The 22,149-nt window shown below is 41.5% G+C and overlaps 1 protein-coding gene across 2 annotated transcripts in view; it reads right to left on the bottom strand.

The window, feature by feature from the left end:
* Positions 1 to 285: 285 nt before the first annotated feature.
* Positions 286 to 22,149, bottom strand: part of TAF7 (TATA-box binding protein associated factor 7) — a 34,098-nt gene continuing 12,234 nt past the window's right edge. Inside the window, exons 4-13 of one of the 2 annotated variants that reach the window (XM_089685514.1) lie at positions 21,984 to 22,062; positions 19,722 to 19,855; positions 17,472 to 17,598; positions 17,187 to 17,245; positions 15,263 to 15,335; positions 13,590 to 13,694; positions 9,198 to 9,362; positions 7,061 to 7,173; positions 6,895 to 6,954; positions 286 to 585 (exon numbers count right to left, since the gene is read on the bottom strand). In XM_089685514.1, the coding sequence (XP_089541640.1) occupies positions 541 to 585; positions 6,895 to 6,954; positions 7,061 to 7,173; positions 9,198 to 9,362; positions 13,590 to 13,694; positions 15,263 to 15,335; positions 17,187 to 17,245; positions 17,472 to 17,598; positions 19,722 to 19,855; positions 21,984 to 22,062 (960 nt within the window). In that variant the 3' untranslated portion in view covers positions 286 to 540. The remainder of the gene's footprint in view (positions 586 to 6,894; positions 6,955 to 7,060; positions 7,174 to 9,197; positions 9,363 to 13,589; positions 13,695 to 15,262; positions 15,336 to 17,186; positions 17,246 to 17,471; positions 17,599 to 19,721; positions 19,856 to 21,983; positions 22,063 to 22,149) is intronic. The other variant, XM_089685515.1, reaches the window with a different exon arrangement.

Genomic DNA, 22,149 nt, shown 5'->3' with positions numbered 1-22,149 from the left:
TTGACCCTGCGGCAATCACATGCACCCTCCCAAGAAAAAGAAAAGACTCTCTAGCAATACACACCAAACTGAGCATGTGCAGCTTGCCCCCAAGGCTCTGTTCTATCGTTAGATAAATTGGACACGGTGGAAGGGGAGGATCAGAGAAGACAGAATTAACCCCTTAGGTTCCGCAGTGAGTATACCAGGCTGATTTTACTGTTTTGGGTTTAATTTGGACCAGCGTGGTCCCAACTCTTTAACCTTCACTAAAACATGGAGATCGGTTTTAATTAAAAACAGACATTACCTTTTTCTCCAACTTTTACTCAAAACCGATAAAATCAGAAATTTTGTGTATTTCATCAACACGAAATCTCCTAGCTTCTTACAGTCCACAAATCTGTGCTTGCAGTCTCTGTAGAGGTTTAGATACGGGTGTAATGCAGTCCAGCACCCAATACTCATTACCAGCACCCAGTGGTCCACAGAACGAGTCCAGCGTACATAAGTTCCACGTGGCTGCATAGAGGGCACTGCAGACAAGTACACTTTGTATGGTCACTTCTCTATTAGGGCTTCAAGTTGCTCCTCCAGAGATGTCACCTAAAAGGGAACAAGAAAAATATTTAGTTTGCGTTTTTTCTGCATCGAAGTCTAACTCTCCCCATCACTTGCCAGCATCTTCTGCTGGGTGCCGGTCTCCATTGGCCAGCACAGGGTGATGTCATTCTGGCACACGGGCTGCTCCAGGTCGGCTCGCTTTTCACGCCCCAGAAGACAGTCAGCAGGTGAGGTAGGTGTCTTATTGAAATAGAGGCATTGCACATCTCTTTTGCAGTAAAGAGTCTGCCTGCTTGCAGTTAGTATCTCCATTACTAAGAAATGCAACAGCTGACAGTATCAGCTACATACATTATACAGCGCTGTGTTCCAACAGTGGTACAGGGACTTCCCACTCTCGGGGAAAAGAAAGAAGGAAAAAAAAAAGAAAAAGAAAAAGAAAGAAAAAGAAAGAAAAAGAGAGAGAGAGGAAAAGAAAAAGGAGGAAAAGAAAGAGAAAAAAAAGAAAGAGGAAAGAGAAAAAAAAAGAAAGAAAAAAAAAAAGAGAGGAAAGAGAGAGGAAAAGAAAGAGAGAAAGAGGAAAAGAAAGAAAGAGAGAGAAAGAGGAAAAGAAAAAGAAAGAAAGAGAGAGAAAGAGGAAAAGAAAAAGAAAGAAAGAGAGAGAAAGAGGAAAAGAAAAAGAAAGAAAGAGAGAGAAAGAGGAAAAGAAAAAGAAAGAAAAAGAAAGAAAGAGAGAGAAAGAGGAAAAGAAAAAGAAAGAAAGAGAGAGAAAGAGGAAAAGAAAAAGAAAGAAAGAGAGAGAAAGAGGAAGAGAAAGAGGAAAAGAAAGAAAGAGAGAGAAAGAGGAAAAGAAAGAAAGAGAGAGAAAGAGGAAAAGAAAGAAAGAGAGAGAAAGAGGAAAAGAAAGAAAGAGAGAGAAAGAGGAAAAGAAAGAAAGAGAGAGAAAGAGGAAAAGAAAGAAAGAGAGAGAAAGAGGAAAAGAAAGAAAGAGAGAGAAAGAGGAAAAGAAAGAGAGAGAGAGAAAGAGGAAAAGAAAGAGAGAGAAAGAGGAAAAGAAAGAAAGAGAAAGAGGAAAAGAAAGAAAGAGAAAGAGGAAAAGAAAGAAAGAGGAAAAGAAAGAAAGAGGAAAAGAAAGAAAGAGGAAAAGAAAGAAAGAAAGAGGAAAAGAAAGAAAGAAAGAGGAAAAGAAAGAAAGAAAGAGGAAAAGAAAGAGGAAAAGAAAGAGGAAAAGAAAGAAAGGAAAAGGAAGGAAAGAAAGGAAAGAAAGGAAGGAAAGAAAAAGGAAGGAAGGAAAGAAAGGAAGGAAAGAAAGGAAGGAAAGAAAGGAAGGAAAGAAAAAGGAAGGAAAGAAAGGAAGGAAAGAAAGGAAGGAAAGAAAAAGGAAGGAAAGAAAGGAAAGAAAAAGGAAGGAAAGAAAGGAAAGAAGGAAGGAAGGAAAGAAAAGAAAGAGGAAAAGAATGAAAGGAAGGAAGGGAAGGAAAGAAGAAAAGAAAGGAAGGAAGGAAGGAAGGAAAGAAGAAAAGAAAGGAAGGAAGGGAAGGAAAGAAGAAAAGAAAGGAAGGAAGGGAAGGAAAAGAAAAGGAAAGGAAAGGAAAGGAAAGAAAGGAAAAGAGAAAGAAAGGAAAAGGGAAAGAAAGGAAAAGGAAAAGAAAAAGGAAAAGAGAAAGAAAGGAAAAGGAAAAGAAAAAGGAAAAGAGAAAGAAAGGAAAAGGAAAAGAAAAAGGAAAAGAGAAAGAAAGGAAAAGGAAAAGGAAAAGGAAAAGGAAAAGGAAAAGAAAGGAAAAGAAAAAGGAAAAGAGAAAGAAAGGAAAAGAAAAAGAAAAAGGAAAAGGAAAAGAAAGGAAAAGAAAAAGGAAAAGAAAAAGGAAAAGAGAAAGAAAGGAAAAGAGAAAGAAAGGAAAAGAGAAAGAAAGGAAAAGAGAAAGAAAGGAAAAGGAAAAGAAAAAGGAAAAGAAAAAGGAAAAGAAAAAGGAAAAGAGAAAGAAAGGAAAAGAGAAAGAAAGGAAAAGAGAAAGAAAGGAAAAGAGAAAGAAAGGAAAAGAGAAAGAAAGGAAAAGAGAAAGAAAGGAAAAGAGAAAGAAAGGAAAAGAGAAAGAAAGGAAAAGAGAAAGAAAGGAAAAGAGAAAGAAAGGAAAAGAGAAAGAAAGAAAGGAAAAGAGAAAGAAAGAAAGGAAAAGAGAAAGAAAGAAAGGAAAAGAGAAAGAAAGAAAGGAAAAGAGAAAGAAAGAAAGAAAAAGGAAAGAAAGAAAGAAAAAGGAAAGAAAGAAAGAAAAAGGAAAGAAAGAAAGAAAAAGGAAAGAAAGAAAGAAAAAGGAAAGAAAGAAAGAAAAAGGAAAGAAAGAAAGAAAAAGGAAAGAAAGAAAGAAAAAGGAAAGAAAGAAAGAAAAGAGAGGAAAAGAGAGAAAGGAGAAAGAGAAAGGAGGAAGAGAAAGGAGGAAGAGAAAGGAGGAAGAGAAAGGAGGAAGAGAAAGGAGGAAGAGAAAGGAGGAAGAGAAAGGAGGAAGAGAAAGAAGAGAAGAAAAAGAAGAGAAGAAAAAGAAGAGAAGAAAGAGAAAAAGAAAGAGAAAAAGAAAGAAAGAAAAAGAAGAGAGAAAGAAAGAAAGAAAGAAAGAGGAAAAGAAAGAAAAAGGAAAAGAAAGAAAAAGGAAAAGAAAGAAAAAGGAAAAGAAAGAAAAAGGAAAAGAGAGGAAAAGAAAGAGAAAGAGGAAAAGAAAGAGAAAGAGGAAAAGAAAGAGAAAGAGGAAAAGAAAGAGAAAGAGGAAAAGAAAGAGAGAGGAAAAGAAAGAGAAAGAGGAAAAGAAAGAAAGGAAGGAAGGGAAGGAAAGAAGAAAAGAAAAGAAGGAAGGAAGGAAGGAAAGAAGAAAAGAAAGGAAGGAAGGGAAGGAAAGAAGAAAAGAAAGGAAGGAAGGGAAGGAAAAGAAAAGGAAAGGAAGGAAGGGAAGGAAAAGGAAAGGAAAGGAAAGAAAAAGGAAAAGAGAAAGAAAGGAAAAGGGAAAGAAAGGAAAAGGAAAAGAAAAAGGAAAAGAGAAAGAAAGGAAAAGGAAAAGAAAAAGGAAAAGAGAAAGAAAGGAAAAGGAAAAGAAAAAGGAAAAGAGAAAGAAAGGAAAAGGAAAAGAAAAAGGAAAAGAGAAAGAAAGGAAAAGGAAAAGAAAAAGGAAAAGAGAAAGAAAGGAAAAGGAAAAGAAAAAGGAAAAGAGAAAGAAAGGAAAAGGAAAAGAAAAAGGAAAAGAGAAAGAAAGGAAAAGGAAAAGAAAAAGGAAAAGAGAAAGAAAGGAAAAGGAAAAGGAAAAGAGAAAGAAAGGAAAAGGAAAAGAAAAAGGAAAAGAGAAAGAAAGGAAAAGGAAAAGAAAAAGGAAAAGAGAAAGAAAGGAAAAGGAAAAGGAAAAGAGAAAGAAAGGAAAAGGAAAAGAAAAAGGAAAAGAAAAAGAAAAAGGAAAGAAAGGAAAAGAAAAAGGAAAGAAAGGAAAAGAAAAAGGAAAGAAAGGAAAAGAAAAAGGAAAGAAAGAAAGAAAAGAGAGGAAGAGGAAGAGAAAAGAGGAAGAGAAAAGAGGAAGAGAAAGGAGGAAGAGGAAGAGAAAGGAGGAAGAGAAAGGAGGAAGAGAAGGAGGAAGAGAAAAAGAAAGAAAAAGAAGAGAAGAAAAAGAAGAGAAGAAAGAGAAAAAGAAAGAAAGAAAAAGAAGAGAGAAAGAAAGAAAGAAAGAAAGAAAGAAAGAGGAAAAGAAAGAGAAAAAGGAAAAGAAAGAAAAAGGAAAAGAGAGGAAAAGAAAGAGAAAGAGGAAAAGAAAGAGAAAGAGGAAAAGAAAGAGAAAGAGGAAAAGAAAGAGAAAGAGGAAAAGAAAGAGAAAGAGGAAAAGAAAGAGAAAGAGGAAAAGAAAGAGAAAAAGGAAAAGAAAGAGAAAAAGGAAAAGAAAGAGAAAAAGGAAAAGAAAGAGAAAAAGGAAAAGAAAGAGAAAAAGGAAGAAAGAGAAAAAGGAAGAGAAAGAGGAAAAGAAAGAGAAAGAGGAAAAGAAAGAGAAAGAGGAAAAGAAAGAGAAAGAGAGAGAGAGAGAAAGAGAAAGAGGAAAAGAAAGAAAAAGAAAGAAAAAGGAAAAGAAAGAGAAAGAGGAAAAGAAAGAGAACATCACACTCTCTACCTTAGCCAATCGAAGAAAGCCTTGTATTCATTAAGAAAATACAAGGCTTCCTTTGAAAAGCTGAGCAGCACTCTTTTTTTTTTTTTTTTTTTTTTAATGAGGGGGACGGGAAGTCCCTGTTCCGGTGCCGGAACACAGCACTGTAGACTGTATGTAGCTGATGCTCCATACAGTCCATGCAGCACAGACAGCGGCTGCATTCCTTAGTATTGGAAATAGCTCATTTGGGCCAGCTTTGGACTAAACTAAAGTGACACAAAACCCAGAGTTCAACTATAAAGCTGTTTTTTCTGTTCGTATTCCGCCCCATCAACACGCTATTGGAGTTTTTAAAATAAAAATTTTCATTACATACAAGGCGGGATTTCGGGCTTTAGAGCAAACCCGCGCTCCTGCACACAATTCTTATCACACTACAGGGGATGGAAAACAAAAATGGAAACGCGACATGATTTGCATGTGTGAAAGTGACAACATGTTTCGCGGTGAAAGCAGAACGGATGTGACATTCTTTTGCTTCTGCTGTGTGATGAGACACCTAGCTAACAGGTGGGAAGCCTAACTTTCCTCATTCGTTGCGTGCGCTGCTAATAAAATATAGATATATTTTATTAGCAGCGCACACAGAATGAGGAAAGTATATATATTTTATATATCAAAAATATATGGACACACAACGTGATTTGCAGGTGTGAAAGTGCCGACGTTTCGCATTTTATACAGGAGTACTGAATTTTATTTTATGTATTATAAATGCACCAATACCGATACTCATGAATATGTTCCCGCTACCGGAAACCGATACTTTGCGGTGCCATTTGCATCCCCTCCCATGGCGGAGATTTCCCTTCACTTCCTGTCCCATAGCCAAAACAGGAGGCGAAAGGAAATCCCTCCAAATGAAGGGAATTCCTTGGGGACCCCCCAGGTCACCAGATCTACTGTCCCCCATTGGAGGATTTCCCCTCTATTACTTTTGTGGTGACGACTCAAAATTTGTGATCTTTTACTTTCAATGTTAAACAGGACAAATAGAGAGGGGGAATCTCCTTAATGGGAGGCACAGGCAGCAATAAAAAAAAACCTGACAAAGGATCTAATTCCACTCTATCCAAAATTGAAAAAAAAAATATTTTGCCTTTAGTTATACTTTAAAATAACCTTTTCTTTTTTTTAGTTTTGGATGGAGTGGAGAGGGATTAGAATGCTTGACACGTTTTATTGCTGTCTGTGCTCCCATTAACGTAATACTAATGGCTTACACGTTAAAAAAAAAAAAAAAAAAAGGACTAAAAAAACCCCCAAAAAGACAAAACAATATATTTTGTAACACAAAAGCATTTCAACATGCAAAATATATATATACACATACATACATATACACACATTCATATATATATATATATATATATATATATATATATATATATATATATTTATTTATTACACATACACATATATACACACACATATAAACATGCACACATACAATATATATATATATACATACATATATATATATATATATACACATACATACATACATACACATACATACACACACACACACTGTATATACATTTATTTATTGAAATATATTGAGTACGGCCAAAATTGTAGCATTTCAAATATATGGCAATATATGTGGGAAGAATATTTTTAAAATATATTTCGAACATATTATTCTGAGGACAGTGAGAGAGGAGAGAAGCACACAGAGCAAGCACGCCTGCCCCTCCCCTGCCCATTCACAGAAGCCTTTGTATTTTGTGAATTAGTTCACGTAATACAAAGGCTTCTGTGATGGGGCAAGAAGAGGGGAAGTAAGGGCATAGTAGCTGTACTCACTTGAAGGAACGGAGAGCAAAGCGTCAAACCTTGGACCTCTGGAAGCTATCTTGCTGGAGAAGAACAAACCTCTCAGATCTCAAATTAAAGAGATAAGTCCACGGGAGTACAGGCACCTCATTGGACTTTGCTCATAGTGGGCCTGCATTTTTACAAAGTTGCTGAATTCCTGGAGTTCCTAAGTATGAATGGGGCCTTATAGCTACAGAGATTTCAGGAGCTCGGGAACGCACGCATTGCCAATAGTTTAGCACCACCAAAGCAAATGTGAAAATGACCCAATGAGCAAACACCGATCGCTGTTCTAAGCTCATGAAAAGTCACGCCCGGTTGGTTACTAGGTGCCGCTGTACCATACAGATCCTCTCACCTGTTGCTTCTCCCGTTCCTCCTGCTGTCTGAATTCATCCAGCACAGCTTGTAGACGTGTCTGAGAAAGAAAGAGAACAAATCAGCAAGACTTACATCACTCTGTGTTCTGATGGAAATCTGCGATGACAACGACCCAGAAAATCGCAGGGAGACAATGCGTTTACCTTAAGAGCCACATTTTCCACCTTCATTATAAGCTCTTCTTGGCGTTTCCTCCTCTCCTGAGTTTCTCGCAATTTCTTTTGCAGGTTTTCAACTTGTTTCTGCAATTCCAGCACTTGGAGGAGAAAAAAAAAAAAAAAAGAATATTAATAAATTAACCTCTTCCGCGCCGCCCTATAGCAGAAATACTGCTACAGGGCAGCACAGGTGCGCAATATATAATATAAAATATAAATATACACCCTGTTCCAAATTATTATGAAAATTCTATTTAAGTGTCGCAAAGATGAAATATTTTGTTTTTCAGTGTAACTCATGGATGGCATTGTGTGTCAGGGCTCTTTTGATCACTGAAAACAATCTCGGACACCTGTGATAATTAGATTGGCCGGTGAGCCCAATGTAAGGAAAAACTACTAAAGGAGGGTGTTCCACATTATTAAGCAGAGCACCATTTTCAAGCAATATGGGGAAGAAAAAGGATCTCTCTGCTGCGGAAAAGAGTGAAATAGTTCAATGCCTTTGACGAGGTATGAAAACATTCGATATTTCACAAAAACTTAAGCGTGATCATCGCACTATGAAGAGATTTGTGGCTGATTCAGAGCACAGACGGGTTGGTGCAGATAAAGGCACATTGAGGAAGATTTCTGCCAGATCCATGCATCGGATCAAGAGAGCAGCTGCTAAAATACCATTACATAGCAGCATATATTTGAAGCTGCTGGTGCCTCTGCAGTCCCACGGACATCAAGGTGTAGAGTCCTCCAGAGTCCTGCAACTGTGCATAAACCTTCTATTGGCCACCACTAACCAATGCTCACCAGCAGAAACGGCTGCATTGGGCAGAAAAATACACGAAGACTCATTTTCAAACAGTCCTGTTCACTGATGAGTGCCATGCAACCCTGGATGGTCCAGATGGATAGAGTAGTGGATGGTTGGTGGACGGCCACCCTGTTCCAACAAGGCTGCGACGTCAGCAAGGCGGTGGTGGAGTCATGTTTTGGGCCGGAATCATGGGAACAGAGCTGGTCGGCCCCTTTAGGGTCCCCAAAGGTGTAAAGATGATTTCTGCAAAGTATGTGGAGTTTACGACTGACCACTTTCTTCCCTGATACAGAAGGAAGAACTATGCTTTCCGTAATAAAATCATCTTCATGCATGACAATGCACCATCTCATGCTGCAAAGAATACCTCTGCATCAATGGCTGCTATGGGGATAAAAGGAGAGAAAGTCATGGTGTGGCCTCCATCCTCCCCTGACCTCAATCCTATTGAGAACCTTTGGAGCATCCTCAAGCAAAAGACCTATAAGGGTGGGAGGCAGTTTACATCCAAACAGCAGCTCTGGGAAGCTATTCTGACATCTTACAAACAAATTCAAGCAGAAACTGTCCAAAAACTCCCAAGTTCAATGGATGCCAGACTTGTGATCTGCTATCAAATAAGGGGTCCTATGTTACAATGTAACGTGACCGCTTCAAATGTTTACAAAGTTAAAATGTTGTTAAAAGTTTGATTGAAATAGCTTTTGATTTCAGTAAATCTGCTGCAAACACAACAAATGACAATTTTCAGTTCTTTACAACCTATAAAGTGTTTTGAAACTTCCTGTGCGGAATAATTTGGAACAAAAATCCTGTTATCATTAGGAGGTTTGTTCAATAAAATGTGAATTGTACTCTTATAGTTGTAACCTGAGAATTATGCCGACTGTTATTTACATCAATTATTTAGGTAAATGAGAAAAATATCATTTGCATAATATTTTGAAACACGGTGTATATAATTTTTACGGTAACGTGACTTTGCATTTCCAGGTAGGTGGCGTGCGCATGCCATTCGCGGTCAATCACCGGGTCCCGCCCGGTGATTCTCCACCGGCACCCACTGAGTATTACCGACAGGGGAGAGACCTGTGTATAAACAACACAGATCTCTCACCTGTCAGCTCCTGCACACTGCTTTGTATGGCTTGTTTTTTGTTGGGTAAACTTGGACTTGGCTATACCAGGCTGTCCCCACTTTATTTCTTCCAAGGCAAGCACAGGATGGGTTTAAAATTCCTATCATTTGAACATGCTGCTGCCTGACACGAGCCGTACCAAAGAATTCTCCAATAGGGTGTTGCTCACCTATCTGGTTGGTGCCTCCTTCCTGGCCGTCCTGACCTTTTCTTTGGTCTTCATCGGCTTCCATGATGTTCAGGTCTTCCTCTTCTTGCCTCTCTCCCTCCTCCTCCTCGCCATCGCTGCTGCTGCTCAGGTCGTTGAAAATCTCACGCAATTCATCCCTTCCCACTGACGGGAAACATGGAAGACATCGATAAACACCACCAGATAAAAAGAACTAACAAAGTCAAGACTGTCCACCAACTGGCAGAAACAGTCAACTGAAAATCTGTGCGATTTAAAATGCATGCAAAAGCAAAAAAAAAAAACCCCCCCCCCAAATTTTGGGCTGAATATGGAATTGTTAAAGACACAGCTTTTTTTTTTTTTTTTGCCATATGTCCCAATGGGGGATACATTTGTTCCCTTCGAATTATGTAAACGTCAGGGTAATTCATAGACGGACTTTAGAATTCCGTCGTCCCTCAGTGAGGTCGGCAGATTCCTGCAGCTGCTGCAAACCGGTACTTGAATTTGGACACTGTCCTCAGTGCAGCTGAGGTCCCGCTTCCCCACTGCAGTGGTCACACAGACACTGCCGCGGTCACACAGACACTGCCGCGGTCACACAGACACTGCCGCGGGTAACACAGACACTGTAGCGGGTCACACAGACACTGCCGCGGTCACACAGACACTGCCGCGGTCACACAGACACTGCCGCGGTCACACAGACACTGCCGCGGTCACACAGACACTGCCGCGGGTAACACAGACACTGCCGCGGGTAACACAGACACTGCCGCGGGTAACACAGACACTCCTGCGGTCACACAGACACTCCTGCGGTCACACAGACACTCCTGCGGTCACACAGACACTCCTGCGGTCACACAGACACTCCTGCGGTCACACAGACACTCCTGCGGTCACACAGACACACTGCCGCGGGTAACACAGACACTCCTGCGGTCACACAGACACTTCTGCGGTCACACACACACTCCTGCGGTCACACACACACTGCCGCGGGTAACAGACACTGCCGCGGGTCACACAGACACTGTAGCGGGTCACACAGACACTGCCGCGGTCACACAGACACTGCCGCGGTCACACAGACACTGCCGCGGTCACACAGACACTGCCGCGGTCACACAGACACTGCCGCGGGTAACACAGACACTCCTGCGGTCACACAGACACTCCTGCGGTCACACAGACACTCCTGCGGTCACACAGACACTGCCGCGGGTAACACAGACACTGCCGCGGGTAACACAGACACTCCTGCGGTCACACAGACACTCCTGCGGTCACACAGACACTCCTGCGGTCACACAGACACTGCCGCGGGTAACACAGACACTCCTGCGGTCACACAGACACTCCTGCGGTCACACAGACACTCCTGCGGTCACACACACACACTGCCGCGGGTAACAGACACTGCCGCGGGTAACACAGACACTGTAGCGGGTCACACAGACACTGCCGCGGTCACACAGACACTGCCGCGGTCACACAGACACTGCCGCGGGTAACACAGACACTGCCGCGGGTAACACAGACACTGCAGCGACTCGGGAGTTTTGTATCTAGATGGGCGAAGCCTCGTGGAGATTCAAAGACACTAGTTCCCCATCCCCATCAGCTCCCCCTGTGACTGACAAGTAGCGGGCAGGTTCCAAAATCGATAGCCTGCTACTGGCTAAATAATCTACCCACTGCCTGCTGTCAGTCACAAAAGTAGCGGGTCCTACCCCACATGGAAGAAAAATATATTTGAAATATATTTTAAAAATATTCTGCCCAAATATTTTGACATGCTACAATTTTGGCCATACTCGATATATTTCAAAATATATAAAAAACATTTTTTTTTTAATTATATATATATATATATATATATACACACACACACACACATATACACACACACTGTATGTTGAAATGTGTTTTTATTACAAAATATATATAAAAAATTAAAAAAAAAATACATTTCAAATATACTGTATGTATACAAATCTACATTTTTGGAATGCATTTCCAAATATATGTAAAAATATATGTTAAAATGACTTTTTTATATGTTAAAAAAAATCTGAAGAATATATTTTTAAAAAATATATTTTTTAACAACGTCCTTAACAACTGATGAGTCATAAGCTGTCAGTGGGGTTCCCTGTTCACAGCTGAATGTAAATAAATAATTGCCGGCAATTTTTTTTATTTTTTTTTTATGCCCTCCCCCCAAAAAAAAAAAAATGGTACTTAATAAGCTTGATGAAAGCTCTGCAAAAGCTTGGCAACAGCTTGCTTAAAGAAACAATAATAATGACAAAATAAACAAAAATAAATATATGCATACATACATGTATACACACACTCACTATAAATATAATTTTTTTTTTCTGCAAACGTGCCTTTTTTCTACACAAATAAAGTTTCATATATATATTCATATATAATATAATTTAATATATATATATATAAAATGTATTTATATATTGTTATATATTTTGCTTATATAAAAGACAAGTTTGCAGAAAAAAAAAACCCCACATATACCATATATATATATATATATATATATATATATATATATATATATATATATATACACACACACACACATATACACACACATAATTTTTTTTTATTATTTATTTATTTTTTCTACACAAGTAAAGTTATGTATATACACAGTCAGGTCCATAAATATTGGGACATGGACATAATTCTAACATTTTTGGCTCTATACACCACCACAATGGATTTGAAATGAAACGAACAAGATGTGCTTTAACTGCAGACTGTCAGCTTTAATTTGAGGGTATTTACATCCAAATCAGGAGAACGGTGTAGGAATTACAACAGTTTGCATATGTGCCTCCCACTTGTTAAGGGACCAAAAGTAATGGGACAGAATAATAATCATAAATCAAACTTTCACTTTTTAATATTTGGTTGCAAATCCTTTGCAGTCAATTACAGCCTGAAGTCTGGAACGCATAGACATCACCAGACGCTGGGTTTCATCCCTGGTGATGCTCTGCCAGGCCTCTACTGCAACTGTCTTCAGTTCCTGCTTGTTCTTGGGGCATTTTCCCTTCAGTTTTGTCTTCAGCAAGTGAAATGCATGCTCAATCGGATTCAGGTCAGGTGACTGACTTGGCCATTGCAGAACATTCCACTTCTTTCCCTTAAAAAACTCTTTGGTTGCTTTTGCAGTATGCTTTGGGTCATTGTCCATCTGCACTGTGAAGCGTCCAATGAGTTGTGAAGCATTTGGCTGAATATGAGCAGATAATATTCCCGAAACACTTCACAGTTCATCCGGCTGCTTTTGTCAGCAGTCACATCATCAATAAATACAAGAGAACCAGTTCCATTGGCAGCCATACATGCCCACGCCATGACACTACCACCACCATGCTTCACTGATGAGGGGGTATGCTTAGGATCATGAGCAGTTCCTTTCCTTCTCCATACTCTTCTCTTCCCATCACTCTGGTACAAGTTGATCTCGGTCTCCTCTGTCCATAGGATGTTGTTCCAGAACTGTGAAGGCTTTTTTAGATGTCGTTTGGCAAACTCTAATCTGGCCTTCCTGCTTTTGAGGCTCACCAATGGTTTCCATCTTGTGGTGAACCCTCTGTATTCACTCTGGTGAAGTCTTCTCTTGATTGTTGACTTTGACACACATACACCTACCTCCTGGAGAGTGTTCTTGATCTGGCCAACTGTTGTGAAGGGTGTTTTCTTCACCCGGGAAAGAATTCTTCGCTCATCCACCACAGTTGTTTTCCGTGGTCTTCCGGGTCTTTTGGTGTTGCTGAGCTCACCGGGGCGTTCCTTCTTTTTAAGAATGTTCCAAACAGTTGTTTTGGCCACGCCTAATGTTTTTGCTATCTCTCTGATGGGTTTGTTTTGTTTTTTCAGCCTAATGATGGCTTGCTTCACTGATAGTGACAGCTCTTTGGATCTCGTCTTGAGAGTTGACAGCAACAGATTCCAAATGCAAATAGCACACTTGAAATGAACTCTGGACCTTTTATCTGCTCATTGTAATTGGGATAATGAGGGAATAACACACACCTGGCCATAGAACAGCTGAGAAGCCAATTGTCCCATTACTTTTGGTCCCTTAACAAGTGGGAGGCACATATGCAAACTGTTGTCATTCCTACACCGTTCACCTGATTTGGATGTAAATACCCTCAAATTAAAGCTGACAGTCTGCAGTTAAAGCACATCTTGTTCGTTTCATTTCAAATCCATTGTGGTGGTGTATAGAGCCAAAAATGTTAGAATTGTGTCAATGTCCCAATATTTATGGACCTGAATGTACATTTTTTTTTTTTTAAATCTGGAAAAGAATAAAATATAAATTATTCATAAAATATGCATTACTTGAAGACCTACGCCCTTGTTTTATTCCGGATGATACCGGAGAGCTGTCCAACCCGGTCAGATTTTCACCTTCTTTGGATTCATCTTCGGCAATCACCTCCCATCCTGAATTCTTTGGTTAGGGAAAAGGGTTTCCTTCTTTATTAGAATAAATTCGTTACAGATCTGAATCGATTTTAAAAAAAAAAACTTTAGAAATATACATTTTGGGAAAGTCCAGCTCGATATACTTGGACAAAATCTTGGTTTTTTTTTTTATTATACCTTGAAATGGGAAAAAAATGGATTTCCATCTACAAATGGAGCCAAATATGTCATTCTTAGCCTTAGGGCTCGTATCGCTGAAGGGTGGTAAAATCCCGCATTTTTTTTTACTGCCCCCCCCAGAGGCCAGAGGTGTACACATGCTGCTTCCTTGAATCTGACCTGGTATCTGCCTCTGGCAACCTGGGGTACAGCAGAGATCAGGACTAGGAGAGGGAGAAGAAGCACAAAGGAGCCAATTAGGTGTGCTGCAATGCAAGAAGAATGCTGATAGAAGGAGAGAGCATAGTGACAGAGGGAAAAGCTCCTATGTCTGCCGCTGCTTTTGTCGGATCCCAGCTTTCCCTTCAGCCTTGTGCAGGTGTACCAGCCCCTCTCCTGCCTGAAAGGTTTTCCTCTGATTTCACTGCACACTGGGAGCTTCTCACAATGTGCATTAGAAGTTGCAGCAAGTCATTTCCAGGCTGGAGGATGTCCAGCATCATCTAGCACTTTCCTCCCGAGCCTGACTGTCCTTGGTCCCGCCGCATTCATTAGAACCCGCCTCATTTCCTGGCTGGAGGACGTCCAGCATCATCTAGTACTTTTCTCCGAGCCGGACTGTCCTTGGCCCGACCCCTTTCATTCATTAGAGCCAGCCTAACTTCCTGGCTAGAGGACGTCCAGCATCATCTAGCACTTTTCTCCCCAGACTGACTGTCCTTGGTCCCGCCGCATTCATTAGAACCCGCCTCATTTCCTGGCTGGAGGACGTCCAGCATCATCTAGTACTTTTCTCCGAGCCGGACTGTCCTTGGCCCGACCCCTTTCATTCATTAGAGCCAGCCTAACTTCCTGGCTAGAGGACGTCCAGCATCATCTAGCACTTTTCTCCCCAGACTGACTGTCCTTTGCCCTGCCCCTTTCATTAGAGCCGGCCTCATTTCCTGGCTGGACAACGTCCGGAATCATCTAGCACCTTCCTCCCCAGACTGACCGTCTCTGGCTCTGCCCCTTTCGTTCATTGGATTTCAACTCAGTCAATCATGAAGGCTCAGCATCACATGTGGGCGTTACCATACAAACACAGCATGCCCAGAAACGCCCACTCCTCCACCCATCAAGGCATTTTAATATTTGCATAACCCCTCCCAAGGGTCAGCCCGCTGCTTGCATCAGGACCGAGGGCTCGAGAGGTGTACTGAGGCAGGGTGCTGAGGTGTTCTCAGGAAACAATGTGCAGCATCTTGCTGGCCCCTCCCACCAGCCATGATCTGCCTGCATTTCATACAGAAGCACAGAAACCCAGTCATGATGTCTTAAATAGGGTGGAAAATAAAAATATTTTATCTAATAACTGCATTAGCTTGTCTATGGGGAGGACTAGAGAAGGCAAAATAAACACAAATTATATTCAGTTTGAAGGATACGGACACTAACAGCTTCTGCATCTGTGCTCAGAAGGCGCTTCACTTCTTTCTCCACATCCGGGGATTCGATGTACTGGAGTAAAAAATAAAAGTAGCCAGGAAGAATTACTGCGTATGTCACAAATGTACCCTATGGGGGAGATCTACTAAAGATGAAGTGTGCAAAATCTGCTGCAGCCAATCAGCTTGCAGGTTTTATTGTCAAAAGCCACATGGAAGAAAAATATATTTGAAACGCTACAATTTTGCCCATATTCAATATATTTCAATATATATATATACACACTCTGTATGTTGAAATGCGTTTTTATTACAAAATAGATTAAAAATATTTTTCAAATATACTGTATATCTGGAGTATATTTTAAAAAAAAAATATTTTTAAAAATATGTATTTTTTAAATATATTCTTTAAATTTTTTTTTAACATATAAAAAAGAAATTTTAACTTAGATTTTTTTTTTTATATATATTTGTAAATGCATTCCAAAAATGTAGATTTGCATTTTCAAAGACATACAGTATATTTGAAACGTATTTTAAAAAATATTTTTCATATATTTTGAATTGAAAACAAATTTCACCAGTGCTGCCTCGACAGTGCCTTCTCATCAATGCCCACCAGTGCTGCCTCATCAGTGCCCATCAATGCCGCATATCAGTGCCGCCTATCAGGGCAGCCTCATCAGTGCCCATAAATGCCGCCTATCAGTGCAGCCTTATAACTGCCTTCTCATTAATGCCCACCAGTGCTGCCTCATCAGTGCCACATATCAGTGCAGCCTTATCAGTGCCCATAAATGCCGCCTATCAGTGCAGCCTCATCAATGCCCACCAGTGCTGCCTCATCAGTGCCCATCAATGCCGCATATCAGTGCAGGCTTATCAGTGCCCATCAATGCCGCCTATCAGTGCAGCTTCATCAGTGCCTTCTCATCAATGCCCACCAGTGCTCCCTCATCAGTGCCCATCAATGCCGCCTATCAGTGTCCATCAGTGCCGCATATTAGTGCAGCCTCATCAGTGCCCATAAATGCCGCCTATCAGTGCTGCATATCATTGCAGCCTTATCAGTGCCTTCTCATCAATGCCCACCAGTGCTGCCTCATCAGTGCCGCATATCAGTGCAGCCTCATCAGTGCCCATAAATGCCGCCTATCAGTGCCCATCAGTGCCCCATATCAGTGCAGCCTCATCACTGCCTTCTCATCAATGCCCACCAGTGCTGCCTCATCAGTGCCCATCAATGCCGCCTATCAGTGCCCATCAGTGTACGCATATCAGTGCAGCCTCATCAGTGCCCATCAATGCCGCCTATCAGTGCAGCCTTATCAGTGCCTTCTTATCAACGCCCACCAGTGCTCCCTCATTAGTGCCTTCTCATCAATGCTGCCTATCAGTGCAGCCTCATCAGTGCTGTATATAGGTGCCGTATATTAGTGCCTTCTCATCAATGCCCACCAGTGCTGCCTCATCAGTGCCCATCAATGCTGCCTATCAGTGCAGCCTCATCAGTGCTGTATATAGGTGCCGTATATTAGTGCCTTCTCATCAATGCCCACCAGTGCTGCCTCATCAGTGCCCATCAATGCCGCCTATCAGTGCCCATCAGTGCAGCCTCATCAATGCACATCATTGAAGGAGAAAACTGACCCATTTGCTAAATTTTATATTAGAAACAAAGAAAAACTTTCTTTTTTGTTTCATAACTGTTGGTCTTTTTTCATTTATAGTGAAAAAAAACTAAAAAAAAAACTAAAAAAAAAAAAACTCCAGTGGTGATTAAATAACACCAAAAGAAAGCCCTTTCATTTGGGTACAATGTTGCATGACCGCGCAATTGTCATTCAAAGTACAACAGCGCTGAAAGCTGAACATTGGTCTGGGCAGGAAGGGGGTGAGCGCCCGGTAGGCGAGGGGTTACCTTCTTCTTGGCGGTTTTCCTGAAGCGTCTTTTGCGCACATTCTTCAGCGGTAAAGTTACTGGAATGATAAGAATGTTTCACAATGGCAGCAAATACACAACATACGTATCTGTAGGGACCACCCCCATAACTTCCCGGGACCACCCCCATACCCCCCCTGTACCCGCCCCCATACCCCTCTGGACCCGCCCCCATACCCCATCCCTGGACCCCCCCCATCGGACCCACCCCCATACCACCCCCTACCGGTCATCACCACTATCCATCCTGAAAGGAAGACTCACTGCCGTGATTCCATATGAACTTCTTCTCTCGGTCCCGGTCCTTCTTCTTGTTGCTCTTCGGATCACTTGCTGGCGCCGGCTCCTCCAGGGGAGGATACAGATCCCCGTCCAAGGTGCAAACCAGCATCTACAGCAAAGTCAAATACAACGACTCAGTACCTGTAAAAGGATTCGGTTGGGTCTCCTTCACACGTTGAGTCGCATACACTGGATTCCAGCAGCACAGTCCTGGTGCACGCAAACCGCGGCGGCCGCTCACCCTACGAAGGCTGCTGGCACACTGACAGTCAGAGACGGATGTCCAAGCCTGGACGCTGGCAGGATCGATCGATATTTTTTTTTTCGCATTTATGGAAGTTAATGGTAAGGCTCCATTCACACTTAATGCGACTTTTCATGCGACTTTGGGGTCCAAAGTCGCATGACAAGTCACCCCCCATGTTTCCCAATGGGTACCTTTCATATCCGTGCAATTTCAAGTCGCAGCAACTTCAAAGTAGTTCCTGCACTACTTTGGTCCGACTTTCACGTGACTTGAGGGTCTTAGACTTTAATGTAAACCCTCCAAAGTCGCATGAAAGTCGCACCTGAATGTTGTACATGCGAATTTGTATAGCAAAAACAATTATCCTTGGGCAAAGCAAAAGTCGCACCCAAGGGCGGACTGACAACTCATGGGGCCCCTGGGCAATAGGGGATCATGGGGCCCGTGTCCTTGCCCAAACTCAAAAAAGCCTATGAAAAAAGGTACCAGGGGCATCTCATGGGGCCCCCTACTGCTCCTGGGCCCTTGGGCAGTGCCCGAGTTTCCAAATGGTCAGTTCACCCCTGGACTCGCACCAAAGTTGCATCAAGTCGCACTGTAAAGTAGCAATAGAATCACACGATTTTAGAGTTGCACAAGTGTGAAAAATGAAAAGGTGACCGAATACTATGCACCCTCCCCCACCCCTCCATCATGAGCGGTCAGTGCTCACGGAGCCAATCCGGCAGTCCAGGGATCTGAATTCTACCTCTTTCTCTTCCAGGACGAACCACAGCAGTTCACTGTGCTGGCACCGACCAATCAAAATCTGATCTGTCCTGGAAGCCCTGCAGAAAGAAGAGCATGGACTTTCAAATCCCCAGGCCGCTGGACTGGCTGCGTTGGCACAGATAGCTCATCACCCACTGGGGTATGTACCGGGAAGGGTGTACAGTCCTAATTCCCCTTTTCATTTTTTTCGGAAAAGGTGAACACTTTAATGCGATATTAAAAGCATTTAAATAAAAAATGTTATACTTGCCTGGTTTTGCACAGAGCCGCCCCAGATCCTCCTCTTCTAGGATTCGTCGCCGGCCCTTCTCGCCCCTCCTTCCTGCCTAGCAAGCTGTTTGCTATCGGGGCTCCCGAGCAGCTGCTGTGTGTGTCCATTTACACATGGAGCTGCGGCCTGGCCCCGCCCCTGCTGTCTCAGCCAATGAGGAGGGAGAGTCCCTGGAGAGCCGAGGCTCTTGTGCACATTGCTGGATCGCAATGGGGCTCAGGCAAGTATTAGGGGGGCTTGTGGGAGGGAGCTGCACACAGAAGTTTTTTTTGTTATAGCAATGCACAGAATTGAAAATTCTGGACCGAAACTGAAAATTATGGATGCATTTGGCCAAAAAAAAAAAAACTAAACCAAAAAGGACTTTAAAAGAAAATAAGTAAAAAAAATAAAAAAAAAATTATATATATTTATTTTTTTATATAATTGTATTATATTTGACTTTTTAATTGATAGCATGAATTTAAATGAATATGAATTTAATTTCAGCACCTTTCAGGCCAGTAGGCTACTTTCCCACAGAGCAGTTTTTAAAAGCATTTTTGCATTAAAAAAAAAAAAAAAAAAACTCAAGAAAACGGTGTCCCTTTAAATTCAATGTAGGCCTTTACTCTGGTCCATTGCACTTCCCTTGCGGTGTTAAAAATCCTGCTTGCACATTTTTGGTGCAAATTTGGCGAGTAAAAAAAACCCTCCCAACTGAGGCCTGGTTCACACCAATGTGTTTTAAACACAAAACATTGGTTCAATATACCTCAATGTAGACGCTTCAGAAAACGCATGTAGTGAGTTTTTAATGCCTTTTGTGTTTTTAATCCGCTCACCAAGTTGGTGAAAAAAAATGCAAAGTGTTGCGATTCCTGTGTGAATGACATGCGGTGTCCCGTGCCGCATTCGTGTGATCCCGGTCCCAATCATACCATCACTCAGTCCTAAGCCTTACCTGGCAGATGTCTGCAGTTTTGTAGAAAGTCTTCTTGTCGATCGTTTTCAAACACTCGGTCACACATGGGATATCCACCAACTTTGCAGCGAGGGGCACCCTGTCGACTCGCACAATTCCGTGACGTCCGTCGGCTATAGTAAAAAAAAAACAAAAAACACAAATAAAAGTTGCGCATTCATCTAATGCACCAAAACTGCGCACATACCGTTTCTGGTATTGTGCCGCAACACCCGTCAGTCAGCAAGGTGCAATGCGGTCCTATTCAGAAGGACGGACACACCAGGCCCTGAGGCCGTGGTGCAGAGACATCACGTTTTTCTGCAGGCGTTCTGAAAGGGCGCAGCAAAATCAAACGTTCTCTAGGTGGCCTGTTCACATCGAAACACCGCTATCACATGAAGATTTTGTTTTCAGCACAGGAATCTGCAAGGTGTATAAAACTCATTGAATCGCGCATGGAAACGGGTGTCTCTGCAAAGAAATCTGCGCGTGTGCTGTGAACGAGGCCTTATACCGTGATCAGTGATAACACTATAATAATATAAATAATAAAAATAAAAAAAATACTATAATAGTATAAATAATAAAAATAAATACTATAATATTATAAATAAAAAAATACTATAATAATATAAAATAACAAAAATAAATAAAATCCTATAATATAAATAATACAAATAAATAAAATCCTATAATAATATAAATAATACAAATAAATAAAATCCTATAATAATATAAATAATACAAATAAATAAAATCCTATAATAATATAAATAATACAAATAAATAAAATCCTATAATAATATAAATAATACAAATAAATAAAATCCTATAATATAAAATAATAAAAATAAATAAAATACTATAATAACAATATAAATAATAAAAATAAATAAAATACTATGATATAAATAATAAAAATAAATAAAATACTAAATCACTGTACTAGTGACACTTGCTGGAAAGGAGTTAGGGGCACTCAAGGGTACCTAACAAGTGTTTAGTAAATGTAAAAGCAGCACACATTACACAACTTAATATTGCTCCGTTTTTTTCTCCCTGCTTTTCAGGACGAAGAAGCAGAGCTCTGTGTTGATTGTCAACCCAGGGCTCTGGGCTGTGATTGGACACAGCCGATCAGCAGGTTGTGGCTGTGAATCGGCCGGTACCTGCAGATAGCCTCCCGCGGTGTACAATCACAGCAGCTGCCGGAGCGCCCTAATCCCGGAAGTAGGGGGTGGGGCATTTTAAATGCTTTTGTGTAACTTATTTTTTGCAATTAAAAAAAAAAATTATTTTTTTTGCTTACCTTTTTTTTCTTCTCATTACATAGGAGACACAAAGTCCCCTATTTGATGATTTTTAGGTGATGGGTTCTCTTTAATGAGCTATACGGGGGTCTAATAGACCCCCCAATGTCTCCTCTGGGCTCCACTGAATGTATTGCAATGCAGATCGCCGGGAAAGTGACAGCGGTGACCCCGGAAGTGACATCATACATTTCGCCTTCTGGGTCACAGAAAGAAGGGGAGGAAAGCGGAGATCCAGCCCCTCTACCCGGTGGTTTGTCAAACTCCATATATATATTACTTATATAAAAAAAGAATATATATATATCTATATATATAAAATTGTATTATATTCGACTTTTTAATTAATCTGAATTTATTTTCAGCACCTTTTCGGCCAATAGGCTGCTCCCACACTGAGCACTTTTTGCAGCGCAAGAAAAATGCGTCCCTTTAAATTCAATGTATGTCTTCACACTGGTCCGTTGCGCTTCCCTCGCGGATGCAGATCGCACTGCAACACATTCCATCACTGTTACTTTAGCCGGGGAAAGTGACAGGGATGACCGGGAAGTGATGCCGGACATGTCACTTTCTGGGTCTCAGCGAGTAGGGGACGTGCGCCCGTCCTCCTTCCTGCCCTCCATCCGCCATGTCAGGCCCCAGTCCTGCACATGGGCAACCAAAGCCAGGAATACACGGCAGGGGTGCGCGCATGGGGGAGGGGGCGACAAACCATTCCCGTAATGTGTGTAAGCAATCGGGTGCCCTGAATGCTTCTGCCTGTCAGTTTTACACACGATCCTGGTAGCTGCAGTGTGTAAGATTCCCCCCCCCCCCGCTGTCCGGTTTGTAGGACGTACGCACCCGACAGCGGCCTTTTATGCTGCCGCACATGCGTTGTAAAGGGGGTTAAAGACGTACGGCGGTAGTGAAGGGGTTAAAAGGGCATTTTGCTGTTATTACTTACGATGCAACTCGATGGAAAGTCGATCTTTTGTGCTGACATTTCCGGACTGGACCATCCGCCGCACAGTGGACGCGTATTCCTGGGAGACCAAAATATCACGAAAAACACTTTTACAAATACAACCGAGCTAGGAAAATATGCAGATGAGGCGTAAGACTTCCGATTG

Source organism: Staurois parvus, unplaced genomic scaffold (assembly GCF_062004578.1).
Source record: "Staurois parvus isolate SC_StPar_1 unplaced genomic scaffold, SC_StPar_1.0 ptg000377l, whole genome shotgun sequence".
Taxonomy (NCBI): domain Eukaryota; kingdom Metazoa; phylum Chordata; class Amphibia; order Anura; family Ranidae; genus Staurois; species Staurois parvus.
The sequence above is the reverse complement of the archived record's forward strand: the minus strand, read 5'-3'. Positions and strand labels throughout refer to the sequence as shown.